Source organism: Seriola aureovittata, chromosome 7, assembly GCF_021018895.1.
Source record: "Seriola aureovittata isolate HTS-2021-v1 ecotype China chromosome 7, ASM2101889v1, whole genome shotgun sequence".
Lineage (NCBI taxonomy): Eukaryota > Metazoa > Chordata > Actinopteri > Carangiformes > Carangidae > Seriola > Seriola aureovittata.
In genome coordinates, this window is record NC_079370.1 from 29,118,165 (window position 1) to 29,137,714 (window position 19,550).

General features: G+C 40.5%; 1 protein-coding gene across 1 annotated transcript in view; it reads right to left on the reverse strand.

Moving 5' to 3' along the window:
• hace1 (HECT domain and ankyrin repeat containing E3 ubiquitin protein ligase 1) overlaps nt 1–19,550 on the reverse strand; it is a 69,995-nt gene that overhangs the window by 9,361 nt on the left and 41,084 nt on the right. Inside the window, exons 13-20 of the mRNA XM_056380890.1 lie at nt 19,051–19,119; nt 18,788–18,875; nt 15,728–15,839; nt 14,620–14,717; nt 14,368–14,455; nt 13,974–14,123; nt 12,913–13,109; nt 9,404–9,535 (exon numbers count right to left, since the gene is read on the reverse strand). Coding sequence (XP_056236865.1) covers nt 9,404–9,535; nt 12,913–13,109; nt 13,974–14,123; nt 14,368–14,455; nt 14,620–14,717; nt 15,728–15,839; nt 18,788–18,875; nt 19,051–19,119 — 934 coding nt within the window. The remainder of the gene's footprint in view (nt 1–9,403; nt 9,536–12,912; nt 13,110–13,973; nt 14,124–14,367; nt 14,456–14,619; nt 14,718–15,727; nt 15,840–18,787; nt 18,876–19,050; nt 19,120–19,550) is intronic.

Here is a 19,550-nt window from a genome sequence, read left to right on the forward strand (position 1 = left end):
TTTGCAAGAGCTTGGTCACTATGGATAGCTGATTAAATTGTGACAAACCAAAGGATTATTGTTATTTTATTTTATTTTACATGCTTAGAATTTATTTTTATTTTGGCAGTGGATAACACCATTGTTGGGCCTGAACATGTGGTTGGCCAAAAGCAGGCCTGCTCCGGCCTGCTGTATCCTCTGAAGCTTGACCTCAGAGCCTGATTCCTTGCCCCAGACCTGAACAAAAAAAGATCGCCAAAAACCGCCCCTCACAGACTCCAACTCTTAGCAGGCTCTGCGGTTCACAAAGTGAGTCACAAACACACGCTTCTCATTGGCAGAGAAGCAGGGGACCCCGGCGACTTCGCCATGACATCACTGCATCTATAAAGGTCAACTGCACACACTGACCATGACCTTTCCATTGTAACTGCAACAGAGATAGCCCGCTTTCTCTGTCAGCCAGTCTACTGAAGGAGGTAACCAACCCTGTGCACGTGTGTTTTCCCCCCGCAGAGTTTGAAGATTCTCCCCTCGCTGGATGAGTTGAGATTTCCCCCCATGTTTAACTGAACACAAACTACGGATCACGTCCGCCATCTCGCCTCACTCACATTCACACACACACACGCACATACAGATATACACACACACTCACCTATACACACAGCCACCAGTGGCGGCTGCTGGTCTTATAAGGAGGGGAAGCTCATTTTCAGCCTACATCATAAAATGTGTCTGTTTATTTATATGTAAATTTGCAGAGTGACAGAAGAGAGTCGCCAAACACAACGCTAGTCGTTTTTAACAAAGACAAAGTCGCTGAGGATCAGTAACGTCTCCAGATCAACTCCGAACAACGGAATGAAAAACTGCTCCGGTGGATGCTTATACTTCAAGATCGCTGATTCGCTCATTTCGCTGTCAATCAAAAAGGGACTCAGCCTCAGACAGATCATCCAATCATCATGCAGAAGCCGAGCGTCCGGGCCAGCCCACTGTCCCATAGACCCCCAGAGACGCTGAGCGTCCGATGGGCGGGACAAAGCTCAGCATTTATCCAATGACCGTCTAGTTTCGCTGCAGTAGAACAACCCACTCTCTGCTTCCCCATTGAAGTCAGGAGACGCTCGGCGTCTACACTGTGTAAAGCTCTGTGGCGCTGTGGGGATGAATGAGAAGAAGTCGTGTCGGTTACCTGTGATAAGTAGCTGATTCTGAACAAAAGATGAACGTGTTCTAGCGCATATTTAGTCAATGAAATGTTCACACAACAGAACATATTTGACCACTTATTTTGTTGACATTTTAGGGGAAGCTGAGCTTCCCTTGCAGTCTTAGAGCAATCGCCACTGACAGGCACACACACGCAGACACACACGCCTCATTTGTATAGGTTGATTGTATAGCTGTTATTCTTGGATGGTTAGTTGGTTGGTTGGTAGCATAGTGTGATTAATCAAGACTTTGGTTAACTTTGTTAACTGTTGTGGAGATTATAATAAACATTATTGTAGTTTAAAGAGACGCTCTTTTGGTCATTATTGTTTATGTTTATTGTTAACCGTGACTGATTGAGAGGGTCAGAGCTTGAACTTAATCCTTCATTAGATACTCGTGGCCACTGACCCTAGAGACACATTACTCTGAGTTAACTATTAAAGTTATGAGACTATAAACTGGTTTGGCTATTGTTCCCGATTTCCGGGTGGTACCCCGCATTATTAATTAATATTAATTACCATAATAATAATTGTTAATAATTTAAAGTAGTAAATCAATGATTTTTCAGCGATATTCAGAATTCATAGTTAGTAACTAAACGTGCTCCTACCGGACCCAACACCATGATAACAATGATCCCACTGCCACTGATTTCATTCAGCAACTGCAAGACTACAACCGTAACAAAGTAGGTGGAAATAACACAAAGCATACAAATTCTACAAAGATTTTAGTAAGGATGGGGCCAGGCGGACTCTCCATTTGTACACTTGGATAGCCAAGGTACCCAAAATGCGCCAAAAGCATTTTTTACCTCTTGAAAGGAAATCTGGCTACAAAATATTAATGATTTCAACTACAGGAGGCTATGTGGACAAAAATACAACACTCAACCAATTCATTTAGATGGATAGATAGATATGTTGGGACTCATCATTCAAGAGACCAGATGTTTCTTTGCTCCACTGGACAAAGGAACTCACACTCCACAGTTCCTCACCGTTCACACTTGGGGATGACCCTTCCCCCCACTGACCTTACTGGCCAGCCAGTGTGGGTCAGCGTGTGACATGTGACCCCCAAGGGTGTCACCAAACAAAACCAGATCTCTGGCCCTCTTCTCTCTCTCTTCTCGGCTTGCTCTGGAGAGCAGCTCCAGCTCTCTCCTCTCGGCTCTTCAAAGGGCAACAAGGCCCCAGCCCAGGTCAGCTCTGCTACCTGAGAAACCAGCTCTCTCGCCGGCCTGCTCACAGTAGCCTGCCATCACTCTTCTCATCTCTCCTCAACAGCATCAACCTGCTTCGGATTAACTGAGAGTGAACCAAATTCTTTTCAGAATCAGCAGCTATGACACAAGGGCAGCTGATTTTCCAAGCAACAGGAGTCATAGCAGAGTTAGCGTGGAACAGCTAACTCTTTGAGGAGAACAAAGGAGATAAAAGCAAAGCAACACAACCAGACAGAAATTTACTCCACCAGGATGCTTCCAAACTCAATGGACTTTACAACAACACTGGAAAGGACCTCTTTGTTTGTTCCAAGGACTGGGTAATGTTAACTGACTGGGCCTAACCTTTCCCAGCACAGCATAGCTAAGCAGCAGAAGTCTTAACTTTGTTAATGTACTTGTTGATTGATGGCTTGTTGTTGTAATGTTTGCTTAGGTTGTGGTCAGTCATACAGTTAATCGGGTACTCGTATGTTCACACACATAGTAGTACGTCTCAGTTCTAGAACCTGCATGAAGCTAACCTCCTCCCTCTAACCTGGTACCTTTAGATTACATGAGCTAGGCTAACCAAGAAACTCACACCTTCCCTCCCACACACACCATTTTGAGTAGTTTCTTTGTTTACCGCTATCTTGTCCTAGTCTTCTTTGTTCAGGTCAGGTGGTCACAGTGACCACTTTGAATCGGCCATCTTGCCATTGTTTGTGTCCCAACAGACACACACACATACCCCTACACACACACATACACACACCTGTATATACTACATAAGACATTGTGTTTTACTCTGCCCCATTGTAAATAAATGTCTTTAAGTATAACTATTGGTGTGTTTAATGTTGCACAAGTGTGAATATTGCCAACCTCTACTTTGTAGAATTCCAATCCTTCAACTTTAACTTACTGTTGATATGGTAATTTGGTTATAGTTAGTAAGCTAATGGTTAATCAGAGTTCCAGATTAATGGTAATAAATTGAGACTAAAACCATATAACTGAGTTATTATTTAACATTAATATTTTTAATATTAATATTTTTCTTAATTTATGATAGCCAATAAATTGATAGACAACCAAAATCCAACATATTTGGTGTCCAGCTCATGAGGTAGAGCTCAGACCCAACAGATAGATAGATGGATAGATAGATAGATTTGTTTTTCCCTTATGGGAAATTCATGTGTCCATTAGCTCATTGTTGATTATAACAATAACAAAAATAATAATAATAATATTAACAGTTAATATAATAAATAATAATAATAATAAATAAACAATAATTAGATCAGTCCACTTCCGTTGGCTGAGGTGTTGTATAGCCTGATGGCAGTGGGAACAAAGGATCTCCTGAACTTCTCTGTTCTGCGGTGTAGTTAGATGAGACGTTTGCTTCTGTAGCTGTTTCTCTGTCCTGCCAGAATGTTGTGGAGAGGCTGGTTGGTATTGTCCAAGATGGCCCCCATCTTACATTGCATACGTGTCTACACAACAGTCCTGAGTGAGTCCAGACTACTGCCAAGCACAGACCCAGCCTTTTTTACCAGCTTGTCCAGTCTCTGTGTTCATGTCGTACATGCTGCCGCCCCAGCAGACTGCAGCATAAAATGTTGCACACACCTGACACCTAACCCTGTCTCCATCCCTGAAGGCCTCCTTTTTCTGGTTGAGGAGGGTCTTGATGTTACTGGTAATCCAGGGTTTGTTGTTTGGAAAGCAGTGTACAGTCCTTTCTGGTGTTACAGTGTCCATACAGAAGTTAATGTAGTTTGTGGTACATTCAACCATTCTATCAAGGTCAGGGTCATACATTCCAATCTGTGCACTCAAAACAGTCTTTTAGAGACTCACTGGCCTCCAGGGTTCAGTTCCTGAATGAGTAGCTGGTTGTAGCCTGCCTCAGTACACAGGGCTTGCAGGAAGGCTGAAGAAAAACCAGATTATGATCTGCTCTGACAAGTGGTGGTAGAGTTGAAGCAGTGTAGGCCTCCTTGACATTTGCATGCAACAGATAAAGTGTCTTATTTTCCCTTGTGGGACAGTCAACAAGCCAGTCAGGTGAGAGGTGAGAGTGACATGGTTAAAATCCCCCGATATTGCAATGAATGCATCAGGGTGCTGGGTCTGTGAATGATGTCACACCCGACTGCAGGCTCTGCTTGTGGTTGAATGTAAACAACCCTTCGGTACATAGTACGGTCTAAGACCAACTGCCAACAGTTCAACAGCAGATCTTCTCCTTCACTGTGATGTGACCGGGGTTGCACCATCTATTGTTCACAAGCAGTACCAGTCCTCCACCTTTATTCTTCCCACTTTCAACGGCGTCTCTCTGTCCGCTCATATTTCAGATAAGCCGGGTAAATCCACACAACGGTCAGGAGTGTTGTTTCCATGAAACACATGAGACTACACTCACGATATACTCGCTGGTTCTCCACAAGTGCCTCCAGTTCATCAAACTTGTTAGCCAGGGAGTTGACATTTTCCATGAGGATAGATGGTAGAAAAGGCTTATATCTCCATCTCCTAGCCTTTAGCTTAGCCCCGGCTCTGCATGTATGGGATGTTTAACGCCATATCTGGTAAACTTTAAAGCCAGGAGTTCTTCCTTTGTGTACATTATTTTCTCAATCGTCGAAACGACGATGTAGAATAAAAAAAACCCCAAAAAACAAACATCAATTGACAAAAAAACAAAAAAAAAACAACTAATATATACAAATATATATAGCATCATTACATTATATCATTTACCCTGTGCACCATCAGATTCTACCATTGTGCACGATCATTTTGTCTCGGTTTTGACTGATTCTCTTCCAGGACATCTAAATTGCTATATAATGTTGATTCTACCTCGTAGACATGGTTTAAGTGAAAAATAAACATAAAACATACTATATACAAAGTTACATGTGTCACGCGTGAAATCCCAATCTGCGGTGAAAATCTCTTGTCCTTACGCACAGGTGTAGTATCGTGAGGAAGCATGTCTCATAGGAGTGTGACATACTGTTCAAAACCTTGCGAGATGTAGAAAACGATAGCGCTGAGTTTAAACGGCAGTACCAACAAACGCGTGCTAGATGGCAACAAAAGACAGTGTATGAAATTCAGGCTTGGGGCTCAGTCTCTGCCTGGATAGGGTCCCCATCTTGGCCGACTTGACTGGGAAATCGTATCGTAAGGACTCTAAAATGACCACAAAAAAGTAAGGAAACAATATTTGTTGCTTTTGATCAGAACCACTTTGGGAGTTGATGAAATATTTAGCTTTAAACCCAAAATTTGACATGTGGACTGTAAATTGAGAAATTTGGCCCGTATTTGCTTTGCGGCTGACATGAGTTAGCTCAGGCTACTCTAGTAGCTCAACTCAAGTAGGCTCTCTAGTTTCATATGACACCCAGCATGGTCGGATGGAGCGAGCGTATTACATGTACCGTCACATTGCCAAACAAATATTCTTTGGACTTAATACACTTGCACTTGTTGTTTTGGTAGCATTAAAGCCTCTTTTTTTAGAAGCATTAAAAAAAAGAGACCATCACAGCGTTCCATCAACTTTTTACAGGCACTTATGTATCGCACCGTTCTGCTGAACCGGTACCAGGTCAGTCGGGTTTAAGAGGTTAATGCTTATTTTTTTCAGTTTCCACACACGTCTTTGCATGCGTGCAATATATACAGTGGTATGAAAAAGTTTAGGCACCCCTCTGAGGCTGCATAATAATTTACTCTGTCTTCACAGAAAATGATCACAGTGGCATGCCATTCATTTTCTAATAAAAGCTGAGCACTGGGGTATTTTCCAGACAAAGATTTTTAGTGTAGCAATATTAAGTTGTATGAAATTAAATCAGACGTGAAAAATAGGCTGTGCAAAAATTTGGGCATTCTTGTCATTTTTTTGATTTGAATACCTGTAACTACTTAGCACTGATTAATTGGAACACAAAATTGGTTTGGTGAGATCATTAAGACTTGAACTTCATAGACAGGTGCATCCAATCATGAGGAAAGGTATTTAAGGTGGCCAATTGCAAGTTGTTCTTCTCTTTGACTCTCCTCTGAAGAGTGGCAACATGGGGGCCTCAAAACAACTCTCAAATGACCTGAAAACAAAGACTGTTCAACATTATGGTTTAGGGGAAGGCTACAAAAAGCTATCTCAGAGATTTCAGCTGTCAGTTTCCACTGTGAGGAACATAGTGAGGAAATGGAAGACCACAGGCACAGTTCTTTTTAAGGCCAGAAGTGGCAGGCCAAGAAAAATATCGGAGAGGCAAAGGTGAAAGATGGTGAGAACGGTCAAAGACAACCCACAGACCACCTCCAAAGACCTACAACATCATCTTGCTGCAGATGGTCTCACTGTGCATCATTCAACAATTCAGCACACTTTGCACAAGGAGAAGCTGTATGGGAGAGTGATGCGGAAGAAGCCTTTTCTGCACACACGCCACAAACAGAGTCGCTTGAGGTATGCAAAAGCACATTTGGACAAGCCAGCTTCATTTTGGAATGAGGTGCTCTGGACTGATGAAATAAAGATTGAGTCATTTGGTCATAACAAGGGGCATTATGCATGGCGGCGAAAGAACACAGCATTCCAAGAAAAACACTTGCTACCCACAGTAAAATTTGGTAGAGGTTCCATCATGCTGTGGTGCTGTGTGGCCAGTGCCGGTACTGGGAATTCTGTTAAAGTTGAGGGTCGCATGGATTCCACTCAATATCAGCAGATTCTTGAGAATAATGTTCAAGAGTCAGTCACAAAGTTGAAGTTACGCCGGGGCTGGATATTTCAACAAGACAACGACCCAAAACACTGCTCAAAATCTACTCAGGCATTCTTGCAGAGGAACAAGTACAATGTTCTGGAATGGCTATCCAAGTCCCCAGACCTGAATATCATTGAAAATCTGTGGGATGATTTGAAGTGGGCTGTCCATGCTCAGCAACCTAACTGAACTGGAGATGTTTTGTAAGGAGGAATGGTCCAAAATATCTTTATCCAGAATCCAGACACTCATTAGAGGCTATAGGAAGCATCTAGAGGCTGTTATTTTTGCAAAAGGAGGCTCGACTGAATATTGATATGATTTTTCTGTTGGGGTGCCCAAATTTTATGCACCTGTCTAATTTTTTTTTGATGCATATTGCACATTTTCTGTTAATCCAATAAACCTCATTTCACTACTGAAATATTGCTGTGTCCATCAGTTATTTGATTGATCAAAATGAAATTTCTGATCCAAACACCCAATGATTTATAAATGCAAATAATGGAAATTGTCAGGGGTGCCTAAACTTTTTCATACCACTGTATATATAACAATTCTTATTGATGTCTAATTTAAATGAACTGACAGTGATAAGTTTCTCTGAAATTAATTATATTTACATATTCATAGATGCTGGTAAATTGATATGTGATAACATGATGCATCTTAATTGATACATAATAATGGACTGCATCTTAAAAAAACCTTTTTCATAGTAAAAAGTGAATAATTTCAGATTTTCATGTCATTTGTATTATTTTATTTATTTATTTATTTAAAATCATAAAGTCAAGTTATTTATAGGAATCAAATAACTCAATGCCCTTTGTGCCCTGGCATGTGGTCTTTGTGATCTAAATTTTCTTTTTCTTTCTTACTTTCTTTCTTTTCTTTTTTTTTAAGTTATTATTTTGGGCAGTTTTTGCCTTTATTTGGATAGGGACAGTGAGAGAGTGACAGGAAAGTTGGGGAGAGAGGGGATGACAGGCAGCAAAGGGCCATGGGTCAGACTCAAACCAATGGCCGCTGTAGTAGTCTAGATGGGGTGCCCTGTGATCAAATGGCCTTGTCCTTAAAATGAAGACATTAGTAGCCTGGTCATCACCCTTATATTATTGTTAATTTAATTATAATGATGATAATGATTGTTAATACTGTTATGTCACTGGATTAACAGCCTTTTACTGCTGTAGCTGGTTGAGGTGCTATTTTAGCTAGGAGTTGGTTTCAAATGTGAGAACAAGGGGAAAAGGGGAACTGCAACACTGGTAGGCCTTTTTTATATAAAAATGTTGATGTTGCATGAATTTACCAGGATATGAGGGATATTGATAAATTATATTGGTAAATTATTCAAATTGACCATTTTACCCAGGGTTAACTACCTATTCTCAATGATCCCCTTCAAGCCCCCGCTCTTATGGTTTAAATCTCTTAACTCAACAATCACAGTTTTACTGGAAAAACAAAACACCTAGAATCAAACTATCTACCTTACAAAAACCTAAAAACCCATGGAGGTCTAGACTCAAACTTTCTGTTACTTCATTGCCCACCAACTCCAATATATCTATAAATGAACCAACCCCAATCTATCTGACACCCCCTGCATAGACAGAACAAACATTATGCAAAGAAATCCTCATCTCAGATTTACCATTTATTAGCCGCTCCATCAGACACCACCCATGCTTCAAAAACCCCACCATAGCTACAACTCTGACAGCCTAGTGGTAATTTCCCCAAATAACAAACACCACAATCTCACCTACCATGCACACTCCCATCTGGAACAATCCTGACTTCTTATTAAACAGAAAACCTATCAACTTTCCCTCATGGACCAGCAAACACATCACACACCTCAAACATATCTTTCACAACAACACCATGGTCTCATTCCCACACTTCCCACACGGAAAACATATTTTCTAGAGTTCCTCTAACTCAAAGGCAAAAATCAACATTAAATCACCTATGTTAGAGCCACCCCCGAAAACATCAGAAATAAGATGCTTTCCAAAATTTACAGGACAATCCTCACCCCCTGCCCCCAAGCAGGCTGGTAGGCACAGAGGAGCAAATATATAATATATATACACAATACCAATTGTGAAATATGATGGAAGAGAGGAGAAGGAAAGGTAAAGACAGGCAGGAAGGTCAGAGGATGACTAACCAATTCATACTCATCGAAAAGCTGGATGAGTGAGGGGGGGATGAAAGTGTGGAATCCTTGTAGGAAGGCGTTTATCTGAGGCTGGATGGCTCGTGTCATCCTCAGCTCCGTTACCAGCTGTACGTACTCGGCCTGAGAGAGGAAATACACACAGAACCATCAAATCCCTCAAATATAGTGTTAGACAAGAGAAACACGCATAACTCACATATAGTTATTTTTTCTGCTCCTGTTGGACTGCTCTCTAATTTACCTGACAGTGCCATCTGCAGGAAACCTACAGCACTGCACTCTCTAATTAGGACTCTTCCAGACAAAAACCTGGAGGAGAAAGATCAATCGATCATACAAGACCAACTATGAATGAAGTGGGATGTTAATTAATGCCACCTTCAGCCACACAGCTTCAACATGGCACCAAAAAAATATTCAAAACTTTTAAGAATATAATGAAAACTGAATGTCAAATATTCTCACAGACTTTTGACAGATAAAATCTAAGGGCTCTATTTTAACAGTCCAAAGCACAGTGATCTAAAGCCCATAGTGCAAGTGGATTTAGCAGTGATTTGCTACACCAGGCTCAAATGGTTCAAAAGGTTGTACTCAATAATAATTCATGGGAGTGTTTTGGTTGTAACATGCATTAAACCAATTACAATGCCATCTCCCATTCCCTGTCAAAGCTAGGCGCGCTGGCATCTTTGCAGATTGCTATTATAATGGCGCAGTGTTTCACACAGAGTTACATTCTATTTGTGGTCAGTTGATCACATATTGTGACTGACCAGTGAACCAAGTCCTGACACACACACAGCAGCTCTGTGTCCTGAGGGGCAAAGAAGGGCTGAGTGAATCAATGCTCTGCACATCACATCACAGCGTTAAACTTCTTTTAAATTACATGATGAGAAGTGTGAATAAATCAGTAGTCAAGGTGATGAAAGGGGAACACTGTGGAGGATTTACCAGGTAGTAAGAAAGAAACTTCTCTGCAGAGCCTCATTTATGTTCAAGAGACACGCATGACACGTTACGTTATACGACACATGTCACAAAGAAGCTGTGACCTTCTGAGGCTGTATTGTAATTTTCCACCTGACTTATCCAAACATCTGAAGCACATTTTCAGCACTTTCTGCTTGTGTGTAACAGGCAGAGTGTAGAGTGTAAAAAGTCTAAACACCCCTGTTAAAAAGCCAGGTTTTTGTGACGTAATCTTAATCGTTTTAGAACTTTACCAGGACATAAAGGTATATTTTTGTCACTAGGGGTACAGAAATGTTCTTTTAGAGGTACAAACAAGAAGATACAAAAATGTACCACTGTTCAAAGGTACAGTGCTGTACCCTGCTAGGGTACAGCTAGTAGGGTACCTTATGAAGTACCCTGTTAGGGTACAGCTGGAGCAACAAAGCCATTTTACCTTTTTAGGTCCATTCCTGTACTTTCATTTCTTAGTGTGCACACCCTCTTATAATTGGGGATGTCACTGTGTTCAGAATTAACCAATCACATTCAAACTCATGTTAAATAGTGACTCTGATTAACCCCCAATAAAGTTCAGATGTTCCTGTAGGATATTCCTGACATTTACTTAGTTGCATCTTACAGCAAAAGCCATGGTCCACAAAGAGCACACAAAGCATTAAAGGGATCTCATTGTTGAAAGGTATCAGTCAGGAGAAGGATACAAAATACTTTCCATGGCATTAGATATACCATGGAACACAGTGAAGACAGTCATCAATGGGTGGAGAAAATATGGCACAACAGTGACATTACTAAGAACTGGACGTCCCTCCAAAATTGATGAAAACTCAAGAAGAGAACTGGTAAGGGAGGCTGCCAAGAGGCTACAGCAACATTAACGGAGCTGCAGGAATTTCTGGCAAGTACTGGTTGTGTACTACACGTGACACCAATCTCCCATATTCTTCAAAAGTGTTGGCTATGGGGTAGGGTGGCAAGACGGAAGCCAATTTGTCAGAAACCAAAACATCCAAGCCTGGCTAAATTTTGCAAAAAAATACATTAAGTCTCCCAAAAGCAAGTGGGAAGATGTGATATGGTCTGATGAGACCAAGGTTGAACCTTTTGGCTATAATTCCAAAAGGTAGCTATATTTGGCACAAAAACAACACTGTTGAGAACCCAATACCTGCGGTGAAGCATGGTGGTGGCAGCATCGTGCTTTGGGGCTGTTTATCTTCAGCTGGAACTAGGGCTTTAATCAAGGTTGAGGTAATTATGAACAGTCAAAATACCAGTCAATTTTGGCACAAACCTAAATCAACAAAAGAATGGCTTCACCAGAAGAAGAATAAGTTAAAGGGCAGTTGTGCTGTTATTGAACGTTTTTAAAATCTCTGTGTGTTTTACCTCAGGAATAAGTTGGAGCCAAGATATTGTTAGCCTTGATGCTCTCTAAAGGTCACGAGGACTTCTCATTCATTAATTTGTGTTGTTTATCATCACCTTACTCTTTCACTGTGTATGTAGGTCATATTGTTTATGTTTATTATTATTGCTTATTCATAATTTTGAACATATTCTGTTTCTTCTCTTTTATATAGAAACCACACACCTGCATGTAGCAGTATCATAATCTGCAATAAACGAGTGGCATGTTCAGAGTGTGTGATTAATTAGATTCAGAAACCAATCATTCCTGTGGAGTGCAAATCCATAGAATCAGCACCTAAGGGTTCATCCATTTATCATTACTGAAGTCACACAGTTGGTACTCACAAAACCAACACCTCATTTATAATATCTCACCATAATTATGCAGATCGCACACAACTCTACATAACACCATCACCAGGCGGTGATTGTGTGGATGTGCCAAAAGTTTCTACAGCTGAACACAGAAAAAAAATGAAATAATTATTTTTGGCCCCAAAGAAGAAAGGTGAAAAGTCAGTGTGTACCTTGAATCCTTTTGAAAAAAAGGACACACAAAGAAAATGCTATAAAATCATCATATATCAATATTTTTTTCTGCTTTTTTTGCATAAATCTCTTAAACCACTTCAGTTCTGCTCAAACCTACCAAATGTTTATTAGTTTTCGGGATTTTAACCCTTTAAATGCCAGTTTGAAGACATGTTGCCTCTTGTTTTATTAAAAAAAACAAGACAGAATATGAGATATTTCCCACATAATACATGATGGAGGGATGTGACATTGTTTTATATCAGAGTCTTTTATATCAAGACATTTCTCAAAACCAGAGTATGATCAGGGTGACTTTTGAACACTGGAAATAAATCATGTACTCATCCCGGCAGTAGCCCCCGTGGCACTCAAAATTTCCCTGGAATTTTCTAGTTTCAAATTATAATTTTTGCAGGAAACTTCATTAACTCAAAACCTTAACAAGAATTAGAAAAAAATGTAACATAAACCATTATCCTAGCACTGAGCTTTGTCCTTTAACCCAAGCATTTTGCATTATATTGACACTGTATGGTATCATGCCTTTGATTGGGTTTGTGGTGACTGACCTTGTTGCCCTGGGTGACCAGGATGCTGGTCCCTCCGGGTTTGAGTGGTACTTCCTCCATCGCCCCAAACACGTCTGTCTCTACAGAGAAGGTGAGCTCCAGACCCAGATCACTGATGTCGTTGTCCAGGATCCACTGGAGGTTCTTAGCATACTCTGGATCGATGGACGACACATCCTGGTAGTTCACTGGGATACCTGGAGAACACAAAAATATCAAATATAGTATGGAACATCATGATCACTGGAGCCAGAAACCTCCTAAACCTGAAGGAACTCAGATACATAATGCTCCATTTTTTAATACATACCAAAGCGGAAAGCAGTAAGTGTTGTATCTTTAGTTCATTGATACAGTAATTCACAGTCATTTGTGCACCATGAAGCTGTAGTCCTAACCACAGCAGCCCGGGTTCAAGTCCAACCCGTGGCCCTTTGCTGCATATCAACCGTCTAAACCTAGTATATAGCTGGATAGCCTGTGGTCAAATCCTGATTTTATAACCACAATGTTGTCTGACAAAATCACCAAACACATAAATGAAAGACAAAGACTGAGCTGTGAATTCAGCTGTTTTGCCTGTATGTAAGCAAGTTTTCAACACAGGGAAAATATCTATACCTGAATGGACATGTAGCGTGTCAGTGTTCGACTGAAATTATAACCATGCTGATAGGATATTCTGATCCTTGTACTTGTCATTTTTCTGTTTTTTATCACCAAGAGTCTGATATTCCTAGAAGCTTCAGGTGATGTAAACTGGAAGTATACAATCTCAATTGGGTCAGCGAATGGTCATGCTGAATTAGCTACAAGCAGATCCTGTGTGAACTCTGCCCATATACTGACAACAATCACCTGAACTACAGTTAATACTACAGAAAATAATCTGTGATGTGAAATTATACACAGTGTGTATATGATACATGAACATTCAAGTTTGACTGAGTAGAGATGATTTTTAATGTAAACTGTGTAGGGTCAAAGATAGATGCCTCCATATATTCTCAACCAATACACTGGTCTGACCCTTATCTACACATATGGCTGTGTTCTTTTACCCAGTATGTGTTTGTAGAAGGATCGGGTAAAGTAGATGTTCACCAGCTGTCGGTGGTACAGAGCCAAACCCAGGATCTGACCTGCAAACTGGAAGTAGTTCAGATGGTCTGGATTCACTGAGGAGTTACTGTTGGGCTGAAAAGTGGTACCTGTAAATTACACACACACACACACACACACACACACACACACACACACACACACACACACACACACACACACACACACACACACACACACACACACACACACACACACACACACACACACACACACACACACAGACACACAGACACACAGACACACATGCACACAAACACACCTTCATTTTCCACATTTTAAAGAGTCAGCTTGTCCTATTAATGTTGGTGCAGTAAGGAAAACATCACGTACCATCGGCTGACTGAGTGAACAGAGCATAGTCTGGGTTGATGATCTCATTGGACAGGATATCAAACCACTCCCGAACCACACCCTGACCCTGAAACACAAGTTCAACACAAACCACATGATGACTCTACTTTGGATTAAATGAGATGTGGAACTAGAGAACTGCTGATCCATCAGCTGACAGCTGAAACAGGCCAACAGAAAAGGAGTTTTAATGAGTGATACTCATGCAGTGTCATGAATTCAGAAACCCACCATCCCCTCCTCGCCATGGAAGCGAACAGCAATACCCTGTTTGAGTTTCTCGTTGGTGGACTTGGACACCATCTCACAGCTACTCCTGAATATGGAGTCTGGAAGTGAGATTAAAAATTTATTATCTTACTTATTGGCAAAATTCCATACACTGTAGAACCTGACATCTTTATCACACAATTTGCAACAAGCAGCATCTTTACTTTTGCAGTTGGTTTCTACCATTCACAACCATCACCCACAGTGGAAGTTGCTGGAAAAATGTGAAAGGATAAGGAATGAAATTTAACGCTTATAATGTCTCAAGTTTCTTCTTGATCACTATAATTTTTTACTAATCTTGAGTCACAAGATTTCTATTCATACCTTCTGAACTCTGAAAGTTGGTGATGATGAAGGTCTTTCACTAGTTACTTTGTTTAAATCCTCATGTTCACTATATCAAAAGTGATTTTTGATATTATTTATGATTGGCATCTTTTCAGCAATAGCCTTTCAACATATTCATTTTCTGTAATTGCCTGTCTATTTTGTTACTGGCAGAGTCTGCCTTTTCTACATGGGACTGACACAGGAAATGATGCATGTATGTAATGATGTACTGGACATGATGCAGAGAAGGACTTAAGGCATGTTTGCTGTTTTCAGTCGTCAATATTATTCTGAACAGAACTCTAAACTAGCAGTTATCAACAGTAACCACAGGTGTTGCCAAACAAATCAGGAATGAACTCCACGACCATCAGTTGTCTAGACCGAAAGAACTTATTCATTTCCATTAGACCACTGCATTGACATAATGGGGCTGCCAAAATTGGCCAATCTTAGATATATGTTAAATGCTTTTCATAGTCTTACCAATATCTGCAAAAACACATCCACACTAATGCAGCCCCTTGCTTTTAAGTCTTGCGGTGAAGGGTTTTGGCATTAATGTTGTCCTAAACCAACAACTGGCACATATTAACCTTGAGAAACTTATTCTGTGTGCATTTCCCAACAAGCCAGGCATGATTACATTGGAGAGTAAATTGTATCTGCAAATGGATTTTGGTGTGTTCTTTATACATGAACAGTAGAAGTTTATGGCGGTGAGGACAGTTTGTACCTCTGTGGATGAGGAGGATGTCGTTCTCGTTGACTGGACGATGAACCATGTCTGAGTCTGGCTGGCCAGCCAGCAGATGCTCATAGAACCACTCACAGCGATCCTTAAAGGGCTGAGAGTGAAAACAAGACTTCATGCACAGAACATTTCATGAACTAATTACTACTTTGCTTTGCTTTTAATGCTCAGACTGTGGATTCCACCTCAACTGACAGCTCGGAAAGCCTTCAGTGCTACAGTCGTCTCTAATAGAAAGATTAAGTCAACGTCTATTTTCATAATATATGCTTTTATTCTCTAAACATTAGCGGTAGAGTGAAGGATTAGTGTGGAAGAGAGATAAAGGTGTTTTCCCCAGGGGCTGAAGGGCATACCAAAAGAAGAATGAGAAGATGAAATCAAATTCACCAGGTTAAATTCCACAATTAAAACATAACAAGGCTCAAACGCTGCAGGTCAAATATGATTACTGAAGAGTGAATGAACATCACACGACTCACAGCAGAGCAAAGTCTTATTAAACAACCTGTATACATCTGTGGAATCAAACACTGCAGCCAAAATACCTCTAGTTCATAACTTTACCTACCTGCTTGACCTGTTGCACTACCCCATTAGACAGACAGACAGACAGACAGACAGACAGACAGACAGACAGACAGAGACAGACAGACAATACTGGCTCTTGAATGAAACAGATTAGGACTAAATTCATCTACGGCCCACTGACAGTCTGAGAGACAAGAAGCAACAGCAACAGTACAATGCAATCATGCAGATACAGGTCAGGAGCTTTAGTTAATGTTCACATCAAACATCACAATGAGGGAAAAATATGATCTCAGACATGATTTTTGGAGCCATACAGGCATATTTCTGAAACTGCTGATCTCCTGAGATTGTCAACAGTCTGAAGTTTACTCAGAATGGTGCCAAAAACAAAAAAACATCCAGTGTTCAGAAGTGAGAGATCAGAGGAGAGTGGCCAGTCTGGTTGGAGCTGACAGCAAGGCTACAGTAACTCACATAACCACTCTTTACAACTGTGGTAAGCGGAAAAGATTCAGAGTGAACAACACGCCCCACCGTGAGGTGGATGGACTACAACAGCAGAAGACTACCTCAGGTTCCACTCCTATGAGCCAAGAACTGAAATGTGAGACCCGCAGTTGGCTCTGAATCCTTAGAAAAAGCACTGTATGAATGTGTGAGTGAATGGGCGAATTTGGATTGTAGTTTAAAGCACTTTGAGTGCAGTTGCTTTACATGCCCACAGAAACTGGACAGTTAAAGACTGGAAAAACATAGTCTGGTCTGATGGATCTTGATTTCTTGGAATTTGGCATCAACACCAAATACATGGACCCAGCTCTCCTTGTGTCTATAGTCCAGGCTGGTGGTGATGTAATGTTGTTGGGAATTATTCCTTGGCTCTTTGGCTACAGCCCACCTGAGTGTTGTTCCTGACCATGCATAATCCTTTATGGTGACAATTTACCCATCTTCTAATATCTACTTCCAGAATGATAATGCTCCATGTTAAAAAGTTAAAGATGAGGGGGTGTCGAGTGGCGCAGTGAGTTGAGCAAGCGTCCCATATGTAGAGGCTACAGTCCTCGCTGCAGTCGGCCCCTGCATGTCATTCCCCCGCTCTCTGCCTCCCCATTTCCTGTCTCTCTCTACTGTGCTATCCAATAAAGGTATAAAAAGCCCAAAGAATATACTTTAAAAAAAAAAGCTAAAGATGAGGAGAACAGGAGAGATGAAATGTGCAGCTAACAAATCTGCAGAAATGATGTAATGCACTGGACCAGACTCTGAAAGGTGATGTTTCCAACATCTTGTGGAATCCATACCACAAAGACTGAGGCCATTTTGAGAGCAATAAATATAGATTTCCAAATAAAATGCTCTGTGGGTACATTTTCATACGAAGGCTGAGAGTAAAACGAACAAAAACTAGACTCTCGCACTAAAATGAAATGAGTGCACATAAATTAGGTTAATAAGATAAATGCAATATTTTGTTTTTTTCTTTTACTTTAAAAAAGAAAAAGTTATTTCTTAGATTTTTTGGGGGTGCTGTTTGGGGGTGCCGTTAGGCCCCGAGGCAGTGGTAGGGGAATCACTATTACTTCAATTAATTGATTATCAAAAAGGTTGCCTGTTATTATCATTATTATTATTATTTACCAACCAACTAATCAATTAATTAACTGATCATTTCAGGGCTATGCATGCTGGGGTATGGTGTTGAAATGATCGTGGTCATTTAATAAATTCAATTAATTGTTTTTCTCTGTTTGTTATGTAAATGTATTATTGTTACACTTAAGTTAGCATATAAAGTAAGTGAACCTTTATCTCCATTTAGGGATACATTTGTCTTAAAATATCCCAAAATCTTCATCTAAGTTACAATTATGAACAACCACAATCTATTTTAAATAATAACATAAAAATAATTGACAGTTTTCTTGTCCACATTAAAACTAGAATTACCATCTCACGCCAAATGTGAGGAAATTCCCTTGAAGAGTTCTCGAGATATCATGTTTACAAGGCCAAAACCGTGTTTGGTGAGGTCACTATGACCAAAATGTAATCAGTTCGTCCTTGAGTCCAAGTGAATGTTTGTGTCAAATTTGAAGGGATTCCCTTGAGTTCTCAAGGTATTGTGTTCATAAGGCCAAAATCATGGTTTGTGAGGTCACCGTGAGGTGCGTGCAGGTGAATGTCTCTACCAAATTTAAAGAAATACCCTCAAGGTGTTACAGAGATATAGCGTTCACAAGGCCAAAACTGCGTTTTGTGAGATCACTGTGACCTTGACCTTTGACCACCAAAATCTAAATAGTTTATCCTTGAATCTTAGTCAATGTTTGTGCCAAATTTGAAGAAGTTCCATCATACTATTACTAAGATATTGCATCCACAAGAATTGGATGGACGTATGTACGGACGGATAACCTGAAAACAATGTACCTCCAGCTCTGGCCACTCAATTTGTACTTTGACACTCCACAATGCATTGAAATTAGTTTCCATTCATTGTCTTACCTGGCCCTTAATAATATGCATGAAGCGAGACATTAACTCAGGACACTCCAGGAGGAAGTGGAAGTGGTTAAAGATGATCTTTGGATTCCTGAAAAAGAGGATGCAGAGAGATGAACAGAAAAAGAAACAAGACAGGAGGAAGTGAGAGAGCAAAGAAACAAAAGTGCAAACAAATTAAGAGGAAAGAAGGTACTGGATCAATACCCAGCCTCTAGGTACTGTGTGAGGAGGTTGATGTATGGCAGAGGGCCACCATGACTCACCTGGTTACAAAACACTTGAGCACATCGTCGTGGTTGCAGACAAACTCAATGAAGCGAGGGGATGTCATTCTGGGTAAGGAAGAGAGTAAGGAGAAGAGTAAAGAAGATGGAGTGAAAGAATAAAAGAGACAGTCAGCAGCAACAACTCAGCAACAGCATGTGTTTTACAATTGGAACACTCATGGTCCAACATCATTTTCAGTGAAGAGATTTTGCTTCAAACAGAAATAATAGAAGACACCACTTATCATAGAATTTTGATGAAAGTAGAGTTAAAAGAGCAAGCACAATAACGGCTGTTAATTACACATCTTTAATTATCTAATTGTGAATTTATAGCTGGGAATGAACAAAGAGATAAATCTGGGAGCAAACAGGAGGTAGATAAGGCATGGCTGGTCACAGTGGGAGCTGTCTCATATTCTTGCAAACTAGGTACTGAGAAATAGAGTTATACCTTGGATCATTCTGATATACAGTACTGTGAAAACATTTTAGGC